The 22,609-nt window shown below is 37.1% G+C and overlaps 1 protein-coding gene across 4 annotated transcripts in view; it reads left to right on the top strand.

Annotated features, from left to right (window-relative positions):
* The first annotated feature begins 3,499 nt into the window (after positions 1 to 3,499).
* LOC132198041 (uncharacterized) overlaps positions 3,500 to 22,609 on the top strand; it is a 53,965-nt gene continuing 34,855 nt past the window's right edge. For all 4 annotated transcript variants that reach the window (XM_059621766.1, XM_059621767.1, XM_059621768.1 and 1 more), the window contains exons 1-2: positions 3,500 to 3,636; positions 19,443 to 19,515. In XM_059621766.1, coding sequence (XP_059477749.1) covers positions 19,450 to 19,515 — 66 coding nt within the window. In that variant the 5' untranslated portion in view covers positions 3,500 to 3,636; positions 19,443 to 19,449. The remainder of the gene's footprint in view (positions 3,637 to 19,442; positions 19,516 to 22,609) is intronic.

Consider the following 22,609-nt stretch of genomic DNA (forward strand, 5'->3'; position numbering starts at 1 on the left):
ATAAAAATTATTATTTTTTTTTTAAGATATTAAATAAGGAATAATCTCTTCCCCACTCAATAAAGCTGGTTTGAAGTTGCATTTTGATGAATTTAAAAACATTTCAGAACAAAATTTATCTATTTTGAGCTTTTCATAAATAATCAATTGGGGAGGATCCAGGCAGGTGGTCCTAATTTACATTTTTATGCACCCAAGCAAGTTAACGAAAAGCTCCTAATCGTATTCCACCGACACTCTCCCTTTGGTCAAACACGAACACCCATTAAATTTTTGAAGAAAATTCCACCGACTGCCTCTGAAACAAAAACAACGCAAGCTTTATTTCCATAAAATTCCTGTAAATCAAAATACACTTAATTTCCTGTAGCTCCTGATTTTGATGCAGGAGGGCTCGACGTTCATGATTTTGATTTAATAAAAACGCTCAAACGCAGGCAGGTATTAGGGGTCGAGTTGTTTTCGCTCTTTTATTCCAATCTTCTCGGTTCGGGGAAAAAATCTCAGCAGCATCTCTCGTCCCCTTATCCAGCAGGTGTTTTCGCCCTTGGGTGGGATGTTAATATGTTTTCCCGCCACTTTTTTTTGTTCGTGATGAATGGGGCTGAAAAGCTGTGCGTCAGGGGTCGACAAAAAAAGAAGCATTCAAAGAACATCAATCCCTTGGTCAGAGAGAGCAAATGCGCTCCCGCTATAATATAGCAGCAGCAAAAAATTCAAGTGAAAACAAATATTTCTAATTTTTAGAGTTTCTGAAGCAAAAATCTGTCCACTATAAATACTTTGCTGACGCCAAAAGCAAAAATAAATTTGATATTATTATTAATTAAATTCTTTTATTGAAATGCAATTGCTTTTGAATTTTACAAAAATATAACGATGATATGTATTTATAAATTAATGTAGCATTTATACATATAATCTATATTAGTTTTAATTATAAATTATTTTATTGATTTTCATGCTATTCTAGATAATAAAAAACTTTATGTTACAGCATTTGATTATTAATGAAATAAAAAAATGTATTAATTTGTAATGAAAAATATTTATAATCTTTATTTTACATTGCGAAGATTTAAATTTATTATTATTTTTTTTATTTGATATTGTATTGCAAAATTAAAAATTACTCCAAGTCCGGTCTTTATGATAAGTTGCTACAACCTATAAAAATACTACATTTTGGTAAACAAAATTTAAAAATTAGGTTCCAGATTGAGCAAGTAGTTTTATTTAATGAGAAAGCAAACCTAAATTTCTAGCGATTAGATTTTTCAACACAGATCAATGTTGTTAAAAAAATTATATGAAACAAGTTCGCCCATTTCCTGTTAAATATTTTATTTCATTTAAAATGTTTAAATTATTTGTAAGGATTTTCCATAAAATAATGATGATTATATAATATGCATGTTGTGAAACTATATCAAACTAATCTTTTGAATTAAAAAAATAATCATGTTTTATTCATTTTTTGTTAATTAATAAAATCAATGCGGACTTGAATAACCTCAATAAGACAACCATCAAATTTTAAGGGCCCCATCTGCCATTCTTTTCTGGAAGGATCAAGACACTCACTTGTCTTTGTAGTTTGGCCAAACATAGTGCAGCAAATTTAGAATGGGCTGTTGCTATTTCGAATGCCGGCGGTTTCAGGAAGGTCCTCCTTATTTGCGTTGCGGCGGTTTTCGCTCTGGGCCCATTCTTGCGCCGAGCCCCGCCAGCGCAGATTCCTAGCGCGCGACCGGCTGAAAGCCGCCTTGCCGAGGGGCCTTCTTTGTAATCTAACTGTACAGCGTCCTTACCTTAAGCCTTTCTTTGCCGATAAAAATGCAAAAGCCGCACCAGAGCCGACCGGCCGGCCATGCAACAAAACAATTTCGGTCTCGTTCTCCTGCAGACTCTTTCTCTTGGACCAAACTCATTACTCGCGCGGCGCAACCTGAGTGCTGAGATGAAACCGCCGCACAATGGACGGCCCGAAATTGAAATGTAGGGTAGTGAGTCGGTGCTGGGCGTCTCTCGCAAAAAGTTCTCCACGTACATTGGCGTTGCAGTGATTTCAAAGAGACTCCATTCCTTCCCTTTCCTTTGCTCGCTGATTTATCAATTTATTTTTAGGGAGTTTTCTTTCCGAGCTAAATTTGTTTTTATTTCTTCTCTGCTGCGACGCACAAGAGTGACGGAGTAATATTGTTTTGGTGTACAAATTGGCTTTGTGCGCCGCTAAATTCAACAGAAAGCTCCCTCTGTTTCTTTCCTCATTTTATACATAAAAAGATGTATCACCAAATTGGCTTCTTTTTTATTTCTTTGCTCTATGTGCAACGCGAATCTCAATATATAATACAATTTAATACAAAAAGGAACCTGTTGAACAATGAAAATGATTAAAAACCTATTTTTAGTTTAACTGTGATTTGTTTAAAAAATCCCTTTTTTGTGTATCTGCTATGCCATCAAAGGCACTTTTATAGGGGTGCAATTTTTTTTGCACGCATGAGCAGAGTGCCTTCACTAACTCAATTTGCGAATTTGAAAAAACATCTGACACACGCTACACACGTGACTTGCATGATGATGTCATTTTGCTTTTGGTACAGCCCGCGTTCTTTTGGTCCAATAACATTTTGCATACATAAAAACGATACAAAAAATTACAGAAAGATTTTAATCGCTGCGATTAATTATTGCGTCTCATAAAAAGCTTAGTTTTCTTTCGTAAATATCATTTTCAAAACTATTTTAAATTTTAGAATTGTGTGAATGCATCCTACACATGGAAATATGGTATTAAATTTTATATTATTTAGTGGATCTAAACCGAATTGAATTCTGTGAATAAGAAAATAACTTTATCTAGATATATATCCAGTTAAAAACCAAATAACAAATGATTTTCAATAATCTTTAATATTATTAGTTAAATTAGGACTTCATTTGATTATTAAATTTCAAATATATATATCAATGAAAAGTAAAATTGCCTTAAAACTGTGAAGGATTTTTTTAATTGCATATTCCGTTTAGGTTTTTACACGTAACGTTATCAATGCTAGATCTTTGACCTTTTGTGTCATGAAATTTATTTCATTTATCTGATAGACATTCGATAACAAATTGATATAAGGGAATTTTTCAAACTTACAATCAACGATAAAAATCTACACAGTGAGACAGGAGTCAGAATTGTGCCATGAGAAGAGGAGTGATATTACAAATGTGTGGCTCAATTATCAGCATGCGTTTTCTTTCCCATATTTCGTGGCCCGCCGCGAGTTTGGAGAGAAGATGTTCCCATGGAATGCAGCCGGCGGTACGCACAGGTGAAGTAATCGAGGGGAGCAGCGGCTCGTAAGGCCCATTATGCCGAGGCAGAGGCACGCGGAGTGGTCCTTGCGGCCGCTGCCAGCTCCTCAGGTAGTGTCAGCCAGGTAAGAAAGTGGGGGAAGGAGGTGAACAAAGTTCTTTGCTCGACGCAGGTACAGCGAGCGAGGCGTGTAGTGTAGCGTTGGAGGGCCGCCAGGGCCATCGAGCGCGTTCGTCTTGCTTGCTTTTTCCGTGAATTTGGTGAAAAGGACTCGCCACCTGCGTGATTCGCCCTTGGATTACTGTGATTCGCACCCCCAGGTAGGCACTGATCACTTTTTACAATAATTTCCACGCGAATTTCGACGGCATTGTTGCGTTTTCGTGCCCCCGACATGAGGCGCGGCCGAGCCGGCTTCTCTGCAGCATTTTATTCTCCCAGCGTGCAAGCTTGCTTTGTGAACAGAGCACCCTCGGATCACAGCAATGTCCGGCCGTGTTTCGTTTCAAACTAAACGAAAAAAAAATATCAAAATTTGGAATACAGAAATTCAAATTTCTAAATTTAAAAACAAAATAAATTAAAAGATAAGTTTTCAGTAAATTATAAAGATTTTTTTATTTTGTTTAAATGATTATATAATTAATTTATTTGTGACAGTCCAGAATAAATCCTGCAATATCTAAAATTTTATAAAAAAAAATTATACTTTTATTCGATCCAAAATTCGCAGAGTCCGATGAAAAGCTCACAAAAATCTGAATCGACGATCAGATTATAGAAGCACCTCTCGCCTGCTCTCGCCTATTAATATTAGCCAATCTTTGATGGAAGTTCAGTGACCATCAAATCCTTTAATATTTCTAGCGGTCGCTGTGGAAACCTTGAAAATCAGCAGCTCGCGGGACCGATTATTTTAAAGAAGTATTATTAGTTCCCTAGATTACTAGGAAATTAACTTTAGCTGCTGGTTTGATTTTTTAGCTAAAAAATCTAGCTCATTTTAAATTAATTTTAATTAGATTTTCAAATCTGTTCTGAACCAAATTAACATTAAAGAAATGTAAAAAAAAAAATCTGGTAATTCTCTTTTTAGTTTTTACACAGTAGATTATTTAAATTTCAAACTAATTTTTTAAGTTGATTAATGCAAAAGGTGGTTAACAATCTTTAATTAAATCAGGACGATCATTATCATCTGCATAAAAAGAGAAGAAAAGTCATGAGAACCTGGGGAATTTGGTCCCACACGGCGGCTCCTATTCTGAAATTTAATAATTATATCGCGAAGCATGATTCGCCTCCAGCAACTTGTGTAAGAAGGGGTTTAGTAGCGACGGTACGTGAATAAACGGCTGTAAATATTTTCATATGTATAATTGCGCGCAGGTGACGTCACGCTATGCATTTATTGTGTCAGGCGCGGCACAAAGAGGCCTTCCAGCGCTTGCTTTCCGAATATGAATGATTCAGAAAGTACAGTAAGGGCGAAAAAGCAACGGCATTCTCATTTCATGAGCACACACATATTTTTAACGTGTACTAGTCATACACGGTCTCTATTATAATATAAAAACCTGTTTTTAAATCCGGCTTCTAGAACTGACCATCAATCATTACGAGATTTAAAATTAATCAAGAAGTTTATTTAAGAAATAAATTCCAACAAATTTAAATCGGGTGCTGAAACACTTGATTGAATACAAAGAGGAAAGTACCGGAACTCTATAGAGAATCCTTCACTGAGAGAAATATTTACTTGTATGAAATCATATTTACTTGAATTCAGTCACTTTTTTGATCGATTTTGAGCCAAATCAGCTCATGACTTGCGCCAACAAATGCCCATGTCTTGAAATTCAAGTCATGATATTTTGTTGTCCTAAGTCATTGGTTCAACTCATTTATTTACTTGAATCAAGTCATGGATTGAGTTGAATTTTTGCAGTTGCGCCTTCCAGTCAAGTCATCATATGACTTAAATCAAGTCATCTTTTACTAAACTGCCAACCTTCTGTGCTTCATATATTTAGTCACATTTTTAGTTGGTTCAAATTACTATTTATTTGAAGGAACTTAAGGTTTTATTTGAATTAAGAAAATTTTGTTTTCATTTGACAAATAATTTTATTGATTGTCCAAAACATTCACAAACAACGTAAAATGCGCGCGGGAAATCTAAAAACATTAACGAACAAATTTGCTGGCTCTCTGACAAAACATATGACAAAGGCCCTGCATTGAATCAAATATTTGACATTAAAAATTATACTTAGGTGAAAACCTTATCTGGCGCGTCCACAAGGGTACACTGCTGATTTGGAACCACTGCATGATGCCAATTAGTGCTGATCATGGAAATTTTGGATGTTGCAGCAAGAGTTGGTTTCTCACTTGGTGGAAAATTTTCAATCAATTCAAGTGGGATGTCCTTTCATTTGTGAAATAGAAGTGTTTCCATTGTATTGAAACGTCCTCTGAAAATATTTTAAATTATTTTATTAATCTGATAGAAAAATGTCGAGCTTCGTAAATTCTCTTTTATTCGACTTAAAACTACTTATTTCTTATCAAATTGTTAGAGCGCTTACCTTCAAACAATGGGTGTATCATTAATTGATGCCTCCGCTAGGTTTTTGTTGCCTGAATCCGCAAAATATCCACATTTTCTTGGAAAATAATCAGCCGACATGATGCACGTCCACCGCCATCCTCTTAACTGAACCTGACCATGAGGCCGGAAATGACGTAGTCAGGTGGCGCTCGTAGCAGTTTTGAACCGTTCAAGTCATTTTTGACTTGTTTATAGTAAAAGATTGTTGGTCGCAACAAATTGATTAGTTGCCATTAGCTTTCAGTATTACTTGAAATCCTTGATCAAAAAACATGGCGAATTCAACAAAATATTTACTTGTAATCAATCAAAATTTAATTGTATACAGAAAAAAACATTTAGTTAATCAATAAATAGTGATTTGTTCATTCAACAAATAGCAATTGCTGCTTTTACTTATATGAACTTAAAAAGTGAGTTCAATTCAGTAAAAATAATTAATTGACGCTCAACAAATGCCCATGACTTAAAAGTTAGTAAATATTTCCCTCAGTGTTTGGTCTATTAATCGTCAATAAAAATACTTAAATAAAGTAATTTATTTATTTTAGAGTGCAAAGCCCTATTGAAGCGATACAGAAAGTTCCTAACAATAAGTGTTGAAATGTGTTGCAAGCGTTAAAAATCAATCATTGCACGCCCTTTGACGTTTTCATCCATTGAGTTCCGCGCGTGTCGCAGCGGAAATGAATTCGCCTGTCACCGATTCATTTGGATAAATTTTGTAATATCTCCGCGGGTTGTTTTGATTATTCGCTATGCAAAATGCCGAATGAACGTCACGGTGGTGAATTTGCATCAGTGGAGAAATCTGGTAGCGTTTCATTATGCGCGTGAAAATTAATTCTCCAACACAAAAGCTGCGCAGAAATTAATTACAAATATTTAACAGAATAGCTTGTTTACATTGCCACCGAGTTTATCTTGATTAATCATACGATGGTGACGCGTGGAGTCGAAAGTTCAATCCACCCACGTAGACACATGCAATCAAAAATGAATAACAAAATTTGACCTTCAGCTGAAAAAAATTGACCATTTCAGTCAATTTTATAAGTTTTTAATCAGTTTAAAATGAGTAAGATTATATATTGAAACAAATTTTCTTATGAGAAGGTTAATTAACAAAATTCATAATGCAAGAATGACTCTGCAAATGGCTCAGTTATATGCAAAATAGCAGTCTCAGGCTTTGAGATGCTGTTTGTGATGAATCATAGCTCGCCGTTGATCCCACACAAAACGTTCTCAATTCTAGGTCACGCCGCGTTTCCTTGATGATTGATTCACATTTACATGAGAGCTTAATTGCTATGAAATAACTTCTGACCATCAATTAGTGCAATTGATGTGTGAACATGAACCTTGATAAATAGCTTTCCGGGAAAATCAACCCTGTTGCTTTGCACCTGCAACATCAGTTGCGATTTCTCATGCATTTGGCCAGTCTCTGCTGTTTTTCCAACCCTTAGGAAAATATTATTTTTTGATGCTGTATTTTAACGTTCACCCCCGTGGATTAATTTTGCTTTTTCGACGCTGGCCATTTTTAATCTGGTGCCGAGTAATCCAATTTTCAGGCCAGCCGATCAAAAATAAATCAAATTCATATATTGACAAAAGCTGCCACCTTTTTCGATTTTTCCAACCGAACGATTTTGACTCTCTGCCCTCGGCAAATGCATACAACACTTTTTAATAAATCCACCGCAGCAATTTTTTTCTGAAACTTTGTTCCCGGTATTCATAAAATTTAATCGTTGCACAAAGCTGCCGAGGAATAAAAAAAAAGAATAATATACTAAAGCATAAATAAAACTTTTCCCGGGGTGCAATATAGACGAGCTCGACTGCCATAATTAATAACTTTGTGTCGGTTCTCGCTCTTGCGGCCGCAGCAACGTTTTCTGCGGTGGGGTGGCAAACTTTGATAATCTGTTAATGTCCCCCAGCAAACGGCGTCCCCACTTTTGAGGTAGAAGTCACGCTGCGTTGCGAAATCGGTGGTCTTCCGCCGGAGATGCACATCTCCCAAACAAACGTAATAGTTATAAACGCATAGCCAAGCCAACTCATCCTTACGTAATTATGAACACTCGGCCGCATTTGGGTCGTCCGTGGGGCGGAGTCGTAATTTGCATGAAATCGGCTGCAATAAAACGCGTGAAAAGGGGCCGATGTTTGTTTAAATTAATTTTTTCAACGCGTCCTATTGTCAATAGCTTTTGTCTTCAAAATTGCAAATTATGCAAATTTTCAGATAATTTTTCTCGGAAAACACAATCATTTTCCTTTTAGCCCTAAAGTGAGTTCATTCAGAGAACGCAGACACATTTAGAACAATGTGCATTCCGCAAAAGAGGAAAGAGCCACGAGCGATGCCCAATGTTCCTCTCACAGCATTCCGAGTCGGAAAGTGGACTCAAAATTCCTGACATCCCTTTCTACCCCTTTCGCCTTTAGGATAATATACAAAGCAAGTTAATATATTTTGTGAATAATGTTGTGTGCTCAAAATAAACCCTTGTAGAGAAACCACAGAAATTGCAATTGTTAATTGCGTCAATTGTATGAGAAAGTTAAACAAAATTTGGAGAGCCGTGAATAGCTAACTTCAGCAAAAAGCAAACATTGACAACATTTCTCTAAATGATTTTAAAATTCTCTTGTTGTTTTTCTTGAAAATTGTTTTATAAAACTTACAATAACAAACTTACAATATATTTGTCTCGTCGTTTATTTGCAATCCGTCCGAAATTCAGATAAATTCCAACACTCACTGTCAGTTGCAACTTTTTAACGGAGTTTTCCGCTTCGATTATGAAACCAGAATGTTCTACTGATTTTTAAATTCAAATTTTATTATTTCCCCATTTCCTTCTCAGAAATAAGAGTCGTTGACATTGTTACTTTTGAAGTGGAATTGATTTGCGAATTATTTGGCATGTTTATTTCTAGAAAATCAAGCGCATCAATGATTGCCTGCTTTTTATAATGAGCTCGGCGTCCTACACAATTTTTGGCCGAGGGCCCCACAAGCGATACACCCGGATTAGGCCCAGCGCATAAGCCCTTTCAGCGGCAATAATCCGCTCCGCCTGCACGGACCATTATCAAAAAGCAGCACCCAGTTTCGCACACCACCCGTATACGTTATATTTTTACGAACAGATAAACCAACTCTGCCTTCATTTTCGGGTCCGACCATCAATAACCTGCGAAGCATAATTGAAACTCGGCGCAGTTTGCAAGACAAAGTTTCAAGTGGAGCACTTTGGCCACCATGCTCATAATATGGCACCTGATCCGTTGAAAGCGGCGATCGAACGAGCATCAGCAGGTACTACTTTTCATTGCTGAATATTTCATATGAAAAGCAGCCCCTTGGGCAAACACGTGCGTTTCTTCCTTGGCCGATGTGTCTTTTTATTATTTGCTGCCGTGGCAGGTATGAGAGAAAGCACACGAGCCCAAAGCCGGCCGGCCGGCTTGCCAAGTTGTGGAACTCGAAAGCCATCGGAGACCACAAACATCTTAGGTCAGGGTTGTTTATTTTAAACGGTAGGTTTTTAATTAACATGATTTAAATAATGTTATTAAATTTTTTTTAATAAAATGAATGGTTTGGGAAGGAATGGACGTGTCAGGAAATATTTCATGCAGTAGTAATGTGATTCAAGGACCAAAAATAGAGTTTAATCGTCAAAATTTTATGATAATTAAATCATAAAAAAGTATAAAAAATAATTCTTGCACAAGATAACTGAGCGAAACATCCACTTTTCACTGAATATATTAAATTTATACTATGGCAGGAATTAATTTAAATATTAAGAATAAAATAAAAGCTTTTAAATCATAATGATTTGAAATCACATATATTTAAACAAACAATTTTTTTAATTTTAGCAATTAGCAAAACTACATTATGGAAAAGAAAAATAGCTGAATTAAATTTAACATTCAATTATTAATATTTGACATTTGACAAAAAACCTGTTTAAATTTTTAAGTTACATTTTATATATACTACTTGTATGTGTTGTTATTAAAAATAATAATATAAAAGCTGTACCACCGACAGCATATTATTCTAAATTCTCTTCCTCATGCCTGTGCTGTAATTAAAGAGCCAAATCTTGATTTGACATTTACACTTGCCGCAATGGCCGCGGGTCGTTTTCTTTCACTCTTGCCAATCTGGTCGGTCCAGACGGGCAATAAAAGCATTAAACCGGCGAGGGAAAGTAGTACCGAAATCCATCCAGACGACCCGTTTTACAGATTTACGTAACCCACAGCATCCACCGTGCAGGTGCGGAGAAAAATCTCCAGCAAACACATGCATTAATCAAAGCCATACACACGCTGGAGCATTGTGTCTGGCGAGAAAGCGAGCCAAAGTCCCGCAGGCTGATATGGAGTTTTATTTTATATTCCAAAGCACAACAGGCTGCAGCACTTCAGGAAATGAAAAAATGTTTTGTTAATATTCTGGGCGAGATTTTTGAGTTCGTTATTATTTTCGCGTCCGCCGTTGCGCTGCGAGGGAGAAAATGACCGACGGTTTTTTTTATTCTCGGCACGCCTTTTTCACGCGCGTCTTCAATTCATATCCACAAAACTAATTTGCATTTTGTAGAGGCCACTCTCCACCTCAGAGAAAAGGAAAACTTCTCTGAAAAAAAAATAACTCTCTGCTGACAATGAAAAATATGCATTTATAAGATTTATGTTTCACAGAAAATGGTAAAAGGTAAATGCTTGTGAGCAAAAAATTGTTATGCCTTTTTTTGTGCATTAAAATATTCTGCGTGTTTTAAAGTAAAATCAATTTGCTGGATAATTATTTAAAAATAATTTTCAATGCGTTTGAAATCCTTTTAATGGTCACCATTATTGATGGTAAGTTGAAAACAAATCAAAATTGTCATTTCTCTCATGATTTTTACCCGAGTGACCATCAACCGTGGAGGCTGTTTATTCCACACAGTGTCGGTCTGTCATTGCAAATTTCCCACGGTGCACGACGACACAAAGCTGGTCGTTAACTAGTTCCATTGTTTACAAGCGCAAACTATAAATGACTAAAAGCCAAAGAGACACAGAAGAGCGTAATAAAACTTTGGTGTACGCTGGGCACGTTGATTAGCCGGCTCGGAACGGACGTCGCTGCACATTGAAATGCAAAATGTGAACGGCCGCTAAAATTGAGAGCCTTCTTTGTCAAGGGCTGACTCACCTCGAGCACCTATTCAAAAGTGTCATTCGTTAAACTTAGCAGAGAAAAACTTGACGAGAGTATAAAAAATATTCTCTTGCGCTATTGAAATGAAAAATTATTTATTTTGGAAGATTCCCACAACTGTTTCAACTCTGATGAATCGTCATTAGCAGAAATTGAAAGGAGAAATTTATAATGCATGCATCCAAGGAGAAAACTATTTTTTATTTTTACTTTCATTCGGCATTGTTTGCTTCTTCCTTTGCCGAAATTTACATTTCCGCCGCACTGTATATATAATAATATCGATCGGAAGTGAAAGCATTTCGCGCATGCACCTCAGTCAGTCGGAGAGCAATTGGAACTAATGCACAATATAAAAAGGCGGCTTGGATCATTTGAATGCGGGAAAAATAAACATACATTGCGATGCTCCGGTGGTTAAAAGGGACGCACTAATAAATATTAACATATGTACACTTCCTCCTCTGCTTCTCCGTTTCTTAAGTTTTCAAGCTTGGCTGACGATAATTGGTTTGTTTGACAAGTGGGTGATAATTTGGTCACGCTGGATACAGGTCTTTGGGCCACTAGCGGCACCGATTTATGTTAACCAAGCATTTCACTATCAGCATAATATATAGAAATATGATTCTTTTTTTTTATTAATTTCAAATTACCAAGAATTATTATTATTATTTTTTAATTTAATACACTCCAGTGAAGTTAAATTTGGAAACCACTTAAGAGTTACTTGAGATACCGAGAGACGTGTAACCATTCAGATAAAACATCAACTTCCGGTCGGCTCCCTCTCCTTTGTGCACCAAAAGGAGGTTCTCGTAATAAAATTAACCGTAATTTTGGCGGTCAGGTGCAGCTCGGTGCGGCTTATTTTCGGCCATTATTTACGGTTATTAAATTAATCAATTTCGGTGCTCGGCCATCGGCGGAATTATCGGAAAGGGTCGCGGATCACTGACCTCCCTCGCCGCTAACTCCGCAGGCCTTATATTGCGCCCTGAGGAAATGCATGAGCCGCCTGCCAATTAGGCAGCCGGCCCCGCCGGCACTGTGCACCAAAATATAACACGACGAGAATGTCATGGTTTGCAGGCGGCATTGCCGGTTTGACCCACCCACCCAGAGCCTTATAACAAACACGTCCTCTCCAGAAATGGAGGCTCCATTGTGAAGAGCCCTTTTTGCCTGGGGGCCGAGGTTGTGATTGATGGAAAATGAAAATAAAAATCACCTATTGTGACGCCTCTGCTGGAAATATTTTTTCCCGCTTTGAAACGACGACTGTTCGTGGCACATTTTGACTCCGGGCCAAGTGCTGGCAAAATAATTTCGGCCTCTGCTGCCCCGATGTATATATTGGCAATGATAAAAATTCATTATTGGAAATTTCTGGAGCTCACAATAACGTGAAAATATTCAATTTCGAAATTTACTACATTTAATTTGCCCGATTTCATATTGTTTGAACGGTTCAAATTTTTTTCAAAGTTTTACTTATTAAAAATAAGGTGATATTAAACCTGACCTTAAAAAATCAACATTTAAACTCTACAGCGGATGTTTTCATTTCAGACAAATGTATTCACAAATATACATATTATAGGGAAAGTGATAGAAACCCTTTTTATTTTAGTTTCCTGTGAAATCTCCTTTGTTTTCTTGTTTTTGTATAATATTAGTTTATTTGACCTGCACTTCAAGGTGTGACATAATCTGCCTAGCATGTATTAGAATTTCGTCCCAAAAAACAGCACCAGAGTCACTTTCAAGGTTTTCGCCAAAATTTATGACAGCATGAGAGCAACGCTTCCTTTGTTTTGTGGCTAAGCCTGTGAGAATTCTGCGGCTCAACCGTCAAATTATGCGCGCAAATGCAGCAGAGAGGAAAATAACTCGCAATCATACGCGTCGTGACGGAAAAACGGACAACCGAAAATCATCAGTTCCACTCAAAATCTACCAAGCACGTTATTTGTAAATTGAAGTCGCTATATATAATTTCTATGCAATTGCAATCGTCCTATTCATAATTTCCAAAGCCGCTTTTACTTTGAACTCCCATCATTAGCTCTCGGTGTCGCAAATTGCATTTTAATTCACCTGCAGGCAATGTGGAGCACGCTTGCTTTTTGTGCAAAACCCCACGCTGAGCACACAACTAATCCTATTTGGAGAAACCGCGACTCATTCAACACTTTGTGTTATCGAAGCCACTCTTGGTGGTTTCATCTGATCACGAGTGGCAGAGCTTCTTATGCAACGATATACGACGACTCGGCGAGAACGCAATTGTGTGCGAGAATACCAAGTGCCATTTCCCACCGAGAAGAGAGAATTAAGCGAATCAGAGCGTTATTTGCACTGTGTGGGATGCGAGCATTCAAAGAGAATGCAGCCGCAGGAGCGCCTAAATTAGCACAGGACTGTCTTGTATCAGATGACACTCTCTCATTAGTGGGCTAACTTTTGCAACAGACCTCCAAGACGTAGAAAGATGAAGTTGCTAATAAAATACTTATATACATATAAAAATTAAAAATCCTTTACTATCTATTAATTTTTGAGTTACAAAGTTTATTACTTAATTTTTAATTGTATTTTATTATAATTTCCTGTGCATAAATTATTTGATATATTTTCTATTTTCAACAACAAATAACGCATTTTAAGCAATTAAGCAAAGAAGTTATAATTATTTCGGTTGCTAAATGCATTAGGAAAATTTCAACAGCATAATTTGAAGCTTCGGATTGCCTGTTAGTCTAATTGTTGTTTAACATAATAGTTGCAAATTGTGTATATAATAATATTACTGAGTTATTTAAAATTATGGTAAATTAAATTAATATATCTAAATATAGATTTTTGTGCAACACAATTTAACTTCAAAATACAAACGCACTCCACCAATTGTTTCTTCACTAATCCTAAATTACGTTGAATGATGCTTTTGCGTGTATAGATGGAAAAGTATCAGTTGGATTTTTTTTACTTTACAGCATGTTGCGACAATTTATAAACGCCGAAGCTTACCGTTTTCGTTATGGCTTTATTTTAAAAAATGCTTTCAGCCTTAATGGTTTCGGTAGCGGTTTTTGAGAGCCGCTGTTTTGTTGTTCCTGTCAAGGTGCAGCCGGCCCACATGCTGGCTGGCAATTTGCAGCACGAGCCGCGAGCGAATTTGTACGTACATGAAGGCAACGCACATGTGACATCACTTTTTTCGCCACCTCTGCGTATACTCGAATCGCCATTTTCAATTTCCCCGTTCGTCGCTCCTAAATGAAAAAGTTCGAGGCTAATTTAAATATATATTTCGCGTTTTGATTTATTTTGCTCGCAGCAGAAAGAAAAGTACGACACGGCTTTTGGAAACTTTTAGCGTGTCAGGCAGCCCAGGACCAGAGACGAGACGTAAAAAAAACTTTTTACGGGTACAATGGGGTGTGATTGCGACAAAAGTTTGCTATGTGAATTAAAGAAAAGGTGGTTGAAAAAAATTTCTTTCCAAAAGAGAGTAACTATAAATTAATATAAATCTTACAAATACACTTCAGATGTGATTAAACTTGCGAGATTCATTTGGCTTCTTTTGATATCTAGAGATGAAAAACCGTCAAAAAACTTGACAATTTTAGCTCTTTGACTGAAGACGGTGTGCTCGTGATTAATGAGCTCTACTTCTCTGCAAAAGGCAAAAGCTAAATTAGCGTTTCGTCTCCACGTTTCTGATCAACAAGAAAGGGCAGTGAAGGAGAAAAAAATTGGCGTTTTACGCTCATAAACAAAATTTCAGCTTTTTGGTCCTACGTCAAAACGTTAGATATAGAGTTGCGAAAATAAATTAGAGTCGCAGGAAAAGGAGAACCATTGAGTCGCAAAAGAACACGATTGCCAACCGGCGTCTGGGGAAGCATAATTAATTTCTTAATCGACAATGAGATTCAAAGAGTCTCAATGGAAAGTAATCAAGTGAATTAATTAACGTTGCAGCTCCTGCTGTGAGCTCCGATGAGATTAATTAATTTTCTTTGCAGCCGCGGTACTTTTCTTAATCCAATATAACTCCTCGCTTGGCCACGTTTCCTTTTTGAGAAAAACTGTTTGGCACCACCACATTTATATTAATTGCTCCCTTTCGCAATTAGTGGTTTAACTGTATACCGCTTTGTCAGGGCGGCTTTTGCGTTTGATTTGAGCTTTAAATTGCTATTTTCGCTTCTTTATTTCCTGCCATGGAGCGCAAAAAATAGCCTCTCGCGCCGAGAAAGAACAATATAAACCTAATCACGTGGCTTTCTCACGTTTATTTACAGCTACGGAACGCTCGCCGGCGCGGGAGTATTTCATTCCCACCTCTGACACAATAACTCATATTTTGCCAATTGGCCTTTGAAGCAAGAAAATTGGGGTCTGAGCGAAAATCCGGCATGAAATTGGGAATTACTGAAGGGTATTAAAACGTAGTTATAAACAAATTCCATTTAATCCGACAATTTGGTGTTCTGGTGGAAATAATCCGCGAGCACAGGCGCCAGGTCAATATCGTCATAAGCCGCCGCTTTTTGCTCGTTAAGGGTAATGAGAAAATCAATCTTCAGCTTCGTTTAACACTTTGGTGGAAAATGCGAGGGGAATGAAATCCGTCTCAATTTCGCACGTGCGCGCACAATTGTGAAAGTGACACACCAATGAGGCCCAATTACTGCGCGATATTTTTTGATAAGGAGGGTTAAAAGGGTATTGGTGCGTAGATATAGATCATTCTCAATTTCTGACGTCAATCCCTCGTTTTTCATTGGTCGAAAATTGAATATTTTTTTAATGAGAAAGGTTAAAAACGAGTTTATTGGCATATCAATCTCTGTCAAAATGTATCATTTATAGGTATTCAAAAAGAAACAAAGTGCTACTATCAACCAATTAAAATAAAAAATATACAAATACAACCTTTTTAGCTTATCAGAAAATGAAATATTAGAATTATAAATAAATTTTGAATATATATATTAGTTATTGAAAAAAATTATGATCCATACAGAGATATTTTGGAAAAGTTCTTTCAGCAATTCATACGCCTGGTTGGATATTGGATACTAATTCTTGTGCCGAGATTCGATCAAGCGAATAATCGGAGTTAAAACTCGCTTGAGCAGAAGACCGAGTGCAAAATTTAAAAGAGAAATAAGGCTTTGTTGTCGTGACCGAGAGAAAGTCGCGGATCTTGCAATTGAACAGCGTCGTGCCTGAGATGCAGCAAGTAATCCCACAGACTAATCCATTTACTCTCGTTGCCACATGAATATTATTATTGAGAAAAATCACATGGTGCCAATTCTAATAGGCTGCTTGAGCGTGTGAATTAGACCCGATGAGATCAAAACAATTGATTCTGACGTAATTGCACTCTTTTGAAAAAATATTCTCATTAGCACCGAGAGTTGCCAAGGGAAATGAAATATTTACTCTTTTTGATGGCTATCGTTGCAAGCTTAATGACGATGGCAATTGTGTTTCACTGGAACGAACGGTTTTATTTCCATCTATTTTTGGAAATAAAAAAATATAAGAAAACTCTTATACGGTCCATCTAGCACACCCTGCCCAACAAATCTTTTTTTATTGTAACCTAATACACTATATTCTCCGCTTCCCTTTTTTGGTTCTTTCTTCTCCAATGTCCACATATTACGGAGAGAGGGAAAGGATCGACTTGGTACCCAGCAGAAAACGAGGCCAAAAATCACTCTCGAGACAAGTTGGACCCGGAATAATATTATATCGCCCTCGGGGCTTACGGGAAAGTAGTTTTTTTCCCAACGCCGAGCGAGGGCGGACGCGGAAAAATGATCGGCTGGTGCAAATGAATATGTTACCCCAGCAGTCATGACGGAAAATGTATAACTCTGTGGCCCTAGCTCGGGTTTGATTTATGGTCCGGAGAGCGTCGAGACAAAAAGAAAGATGAAGAAAGTGAAGAGCGTATCACGTGCTAGTGGTAATTAATTGCGTTAAGGGTGCCGCGGATCACGTTGCAGGATCAACTTTTTCGTGCCTTTGAGCAAAAGGCCGGTGCTGCTAACTTCAAAGCGAGTTTCAAAGTGGAAATTCCTTGAGAGGCTATGTATGGCAAAGGAGCCTTGGTCGGCAAGGAGGGTCCTGATATGAGAAAACTTTGGCGTCAAGACACCCTTAATTAATAGATAGCCTGCAAAAGGCTCATTGAGCAGAAATTTTATGGTCGCTTTACTAGAGACGTTTGAAATTGCATTCTAGAAACCTGCTCTTTACAGTCAAATAAAAAATTGCAGAATTTTATTTGGAATCAATAATAAATTCAGTACTACAAAAGCAATTGAAATATTCTAATAAAAATATATAATGAATGTTTTAAAATTGCTACTCATAATAACTATTGAAACAAAATTTAATGCATTGAATATTCATTTTATTCCCTTTAATATACGCAATAAACGCCATTTATCTCCTTCTCAAAAAGAGCACAAGGAAACTCAATCGGGTATTTAATGAACCCCTTTCAAAGCTGCATTCATCGTCGCCACCGTTCCAGAGAGATAATTACTCAAAGGGGAAGACACGGACGTTTTTCATAAACTGCTCTCTGGAGAGTCCATTAACAAGGAAGCCTCTCTGATAATAATGATGAATATCATTTTCTACCTGCGGCGGCGGCGGCAACCAACATCAGAGAGAGACGCGCCCTTCGGAAAAGAGTAATGGAATGCACTCGAGGAGGAAATAACGCTCTGTAGCCAAAGGGTGTTGTATTTTCGTGTCTTGCGTGTCTGAACAGTTGCACACTCAACACGGCCGTACACTTGTATTTTATACTTGCACACACCATTTATTTTTCGTAATTACTCTCCAGAGCTCAAATTCCAGCAGAAAAAAATAAATAACCAAAATGTAGGCCGAGACCGCGTGACACGTTGATCGAGATTTTTCCCAAGTAAAAAATTTGATATTCCACTCGTCAGACACCTGCTGGTGCAAAGTGCACAGACGCATGCGATGAAAAGAATATGAAAAAGATTCGCAGTGTCCGTTGAGACGGCCCTGCAATTGAAAAAAGATCGGGAAAATATTTTTGGCTTCGCGGTGTTGCTGCCCGCCGAGAATGTGATGTGGTTTTCTGATGCGACACACCGCTCGCAGGTATTGGGTCAGCGCTGTGCCGAAATGCCAAAGTTAATACGTGCAAATATTCGCGTGTGGTTTTTCCTGAATCCCTCTTTGACCATATAATTAGGTTATCTGCCAAAAAAATTGAGTGGTTGGATATTTGCATGTTTGTAGTATTTCAAATTGATATTGAAATAAATTTATTTCATGCATAAAACTAAAATGTCTCAAAATGAAGTTCAACAGATATGGATAATTGATAACTTAAATTATTGTTCTGGCAAGGAAATAATATAAACATTTCTTTGATTAGTGCCTTTGCTGGAATATTTAAGCAACTTTTTTTTCAGATATAGATATTAAAATATAATTTATTCAACTTTTTTTAGAAACTCCTTAACTATAAGTTTACCTATGGCCCACACAAATTGTTTGATCTGCTTAACTTACGGAAAATACAGTTTTTGGATCAAAAGCGCCCAGAACAGCACAGAAGGTTTATTCTACTTTTTACCCCTATATGCGACAAATGTCATGCGCAGCTAGGTATAAAATAATGAAAGGACGTTGGCGGTAAATTCTTTCCTTTTTCATTGCTCCCTGGAGGATATTTTCCTTTGTGCTGCTTGAATATTTAATGAAAATACTCATTCATAAACATTAATGGAGCAGGCTAGCTCAAAAGAACATTGCAAATTGAAGCAACGGAAAACTATGTTTGCGCTGCTGTTCCAAACCATGCGCTGACAATACAATATACCATGAGAGCAGTTACCATGCGGCTATAATAATGTAAAAAATTGTATCGTTTAAAATACAATGCAGTCACATAATTGCGAGACGTAAAAAATGAAAATATTTAATAATCTTTTTTACACAACATTTTAAATCCTAGTAAATTGAGCAAAACATTTACCTTAATATTTCCCTTCAATAAATTTTCTCTGGAAAATGGAAGGAGCTCTGAACTTTGATTATAGACTAATTGTTTAAGACTCTTTTATATTTAATATTTACCATATTTACGCACTTCAAAGACCTTCTTTATACTTAAAATAACTCTGTTCTCTTTTATACAATGTATTTGTTGATACTAACGCAAATTTCTTCTATTGTTTCAGAAGCAAGATGTGGCTTCGCGGTTTAGCCGCGTTAGCAATATTGCTGTTTCTACAGCAGACAGCTGAATCTCAGGTAAGCCAAAACTTTATATATATTTTTTTTTTGGTACGCGAGGAAAAACTCATTTGAATACGTCATCGTCACAGCTTGAAATGAAAAGATATTTACTTATTAAATTACCTGCCATGAGCAAGCCAAAAGGAATGCACGTGGGAGTGAATATTTCTTTCTCTTGATCCCTTCAAAATTTTGGCATATACTTGATCTCATGAAGAAGCTTCTTTAACCTTTAAAAGCTGATTTGAGACTTAATATTCCCTCTTATAAAAGTATCTCATGTCAACCAGTAATAAAAAAGACACAAACTTACTTATCGGCTCGTTATTATCAAATTCGTCAAAAGATACTAAGCGATAAGATGATCCCAAATAATTTCCCTTAAAAAGCACCCCAAACGGACTTTTACTTTTATACCCTGATCGGATTCCAGCCGTGTAATCCACCCTGCCTGACGCAATAAATTTCAACACCGCAGAGTCTCTCGACGATAAAGAGAGGAAAGTTGCTATCTGCTCTTTGTGGCGTCTGGCTGCATTAAAAGGGACAAATCTGACAAAGGGTCTGGCTGTGCAAGGGGATGCGCGCCGCGCGCTTATCGCGAGCATTTTTTTCTTTATTATTACGCTCTGGGAGACACACGAATACAATTTATATCTGTAGAGCAGCGCTCTGCTTTTTTCCTAGCTCTCGCGTCGGCGACGTTGGTTTTTTCTCACGCCACTGACACATAATCTGGCTGACCCTCTTTCTTCTCCATTCCTCCTACGCACACCGCGGGCTTAGAAACGGTCTTTGTCGCGCTGCACAAGAATGGCGAGATAGATGTGGAAAGATGCCATAGATGCTTTTTTTGATCACACAATGTGTGGAAAAAATTGTGAAAATCTTACCATCTGAAAATGCGTGCTGCTTTTTAGAGCATTGTCGTGCCGTCGGATGCACCTGCTTTATTGAATTCACTTGTGCGAGGAAATGTGTCATGTGGAAACGTCGATTTGGAATGATTTTATTTCACACAATATACAAAAGTTACGCCCCTACCTATAAAAATTCAAAATCTTGTATTAACTTTCCATGAAAGTATGTTATTTAAATATTCAAAGACTGGAATGAATGTTAAATTAAAAATATTCATTTCTATAAAATAAAGTCAGTCGTCCCTTGATGTCACAGAAAAACTAATCAAAGTTGATTTCAAGCTCACCATGTTAATTTGTTTTTGCCCTTTGCTCACACATCCTCACTCAAGTTTCGATATATATTAATTTATTGTACCGACAAAAAGCTAATTAAACTTATCCGATTCATTTTCCATACCACCCTTTGCTACTCGTCATAATTATAAATCATCGTTTCGCAGCCACACAGCAAGATTCGTTTTTATAATTTAAAACCTGCGGCACTTCTCTCCGCTCCCTTTCATTATCCTGTGCTTGCTTTTCTTAATTAATCTCAGGCTTCGTTGCTTTTTGAACACCTGTCTCGCAAAGCGGGAAAGAAGCAATCATAATAATGACTTTTGATGATTTCTTTGTGCAAAAGCAAAAGTCACCGAGAAAATAAAAGATCAGTGCTATTTTATTTTAAAGCCACAAGTAACCATTCGATTTTTTTTATACTTCCGTCTAACTCCACAGAACATTTAAAAAGCTTTTGACCCCAACAGGGCTCAAAATTGGCCGGATAATGACTAGGGAAAATCACAGGGGGTAATATTTGTTCTCATTTGTGCCCTACGGGGATAATATCCACCCTTGCTAGAAACTTATCTCTCAAAAAAATGAAAAAGAGCGGCCAGTGCATAAAAAATACATCTTATCCAAAGTTTTTCTGAGCCGAATACCAGGAAAAGCAAAATCCTCTCAATGACCTTTTCGCAGGATTTCTTCAAATTCGAGGAAAGCTAGTCAGGGCAACTCCATCCTCTTTAAACTCGGAGAAAAATCCGTAAGCTTACCGGGAAGAACAGAAGGCTCGAAAAGCTTTTTATATTTTTTATTCACCTGCCCGGACATTTTACTCCCCTTTTCACCTTCGCATTCTTACCATTATTTTTCTTTTTCACTGGCGGCAGACTCGGCGGCGTGCACGGCCATTGAAAGCAGAGAAGATTCTTTAGCACAAAAGGCCAACTACCTGTTCCAACCCCAGCTAAAAAAATAAAATAAATCCACCTCGCACAATAGAATTTTATGTAAGCCGAGAATTTTTCATCTCCGAACAGGACGTGTCTCCACATAAAAAATGATTCGATGAAGCGTCAAATGCATTTTAAATGGGCTTTTATTAAGTGAGAACCAAAGGATCAGAGGGTTTTTGTTTGTGTTTCATATAAATGAAAATGTCTTTATTCACCGTGTTGAGGCAGACGAAGAGGGTTAATTCGTAATTTATTTCTTCCTCTGACGGTCTCTTTTCAAATGCGGGTGGCCCGTTTGAATTAAATTTTCCGGACCAAGGGGGTTATTTCTTTACAGTCTCGAAATGAAGAATTATTACAAAACTGTCTCACCACGTCAGTGTGTGCGAGTTTTACACTTTGTACGCATGTCAAGAGCAAGCACGCATCAACAATATTTCTCGAGAGCGAAAGAAATTTTGCAGTGCGACGGAATTCATTTCCACTGATGCGCTTTGTTTCTTTCGCGACGGAGAGAAAGGGGTGCTGAAATATGCTTCCGTCCCTGCAAATGTTTAAGCCCCATCCATCACTGCTGCAGCTTTTCCCAGAGGCTGGTCTGGGACCGTTTGCAAAGACAGATTGTTGTACGCACAAAACATTCCAGAATAACTAAAGCATTTTAGCAGAAAGCTTTTAAATTCTTTGTTCCACACTACCCCTCTGAAACTTCAATAAAATACATTTTAACAAAATAAAAAAAATCGTGGCTCTGCTCAGGTGTTTTTACTTTGTGGTACAAATATACAACATAAATTTTTGCAATTTCTTAGTTTGAATCTTTCAAATTATTTAAAATGAATAAGAATAAATAACTCTTTTTCCAAAATTTGATCAAATCTCAATTTAAATTAAATATATCGCAAGGTTAGCAAAACAAGGCTTGCTTAAGATTCTCTATGTTCATTTTGTCCTTCCAAAATTGGG

The sequence above is a fragment of the Neocloeon triangulifer genome, unplaced genomic scaffold, assembly GCF_031216515.1.
Source record: "Neocloeon triangulifer isolate White Clay Creek 2 clone unplaced genomic scaffold, ASM3121651v1 ptg000012l, whole genome shotgun sequence".
NCBI classification, from domain to species: Eukaryota; Metazoa; Arthropoda; class Insecta; order Ephemeroptera; family Baetidae; genus Neocloeon; species Neocloeon triangulifer.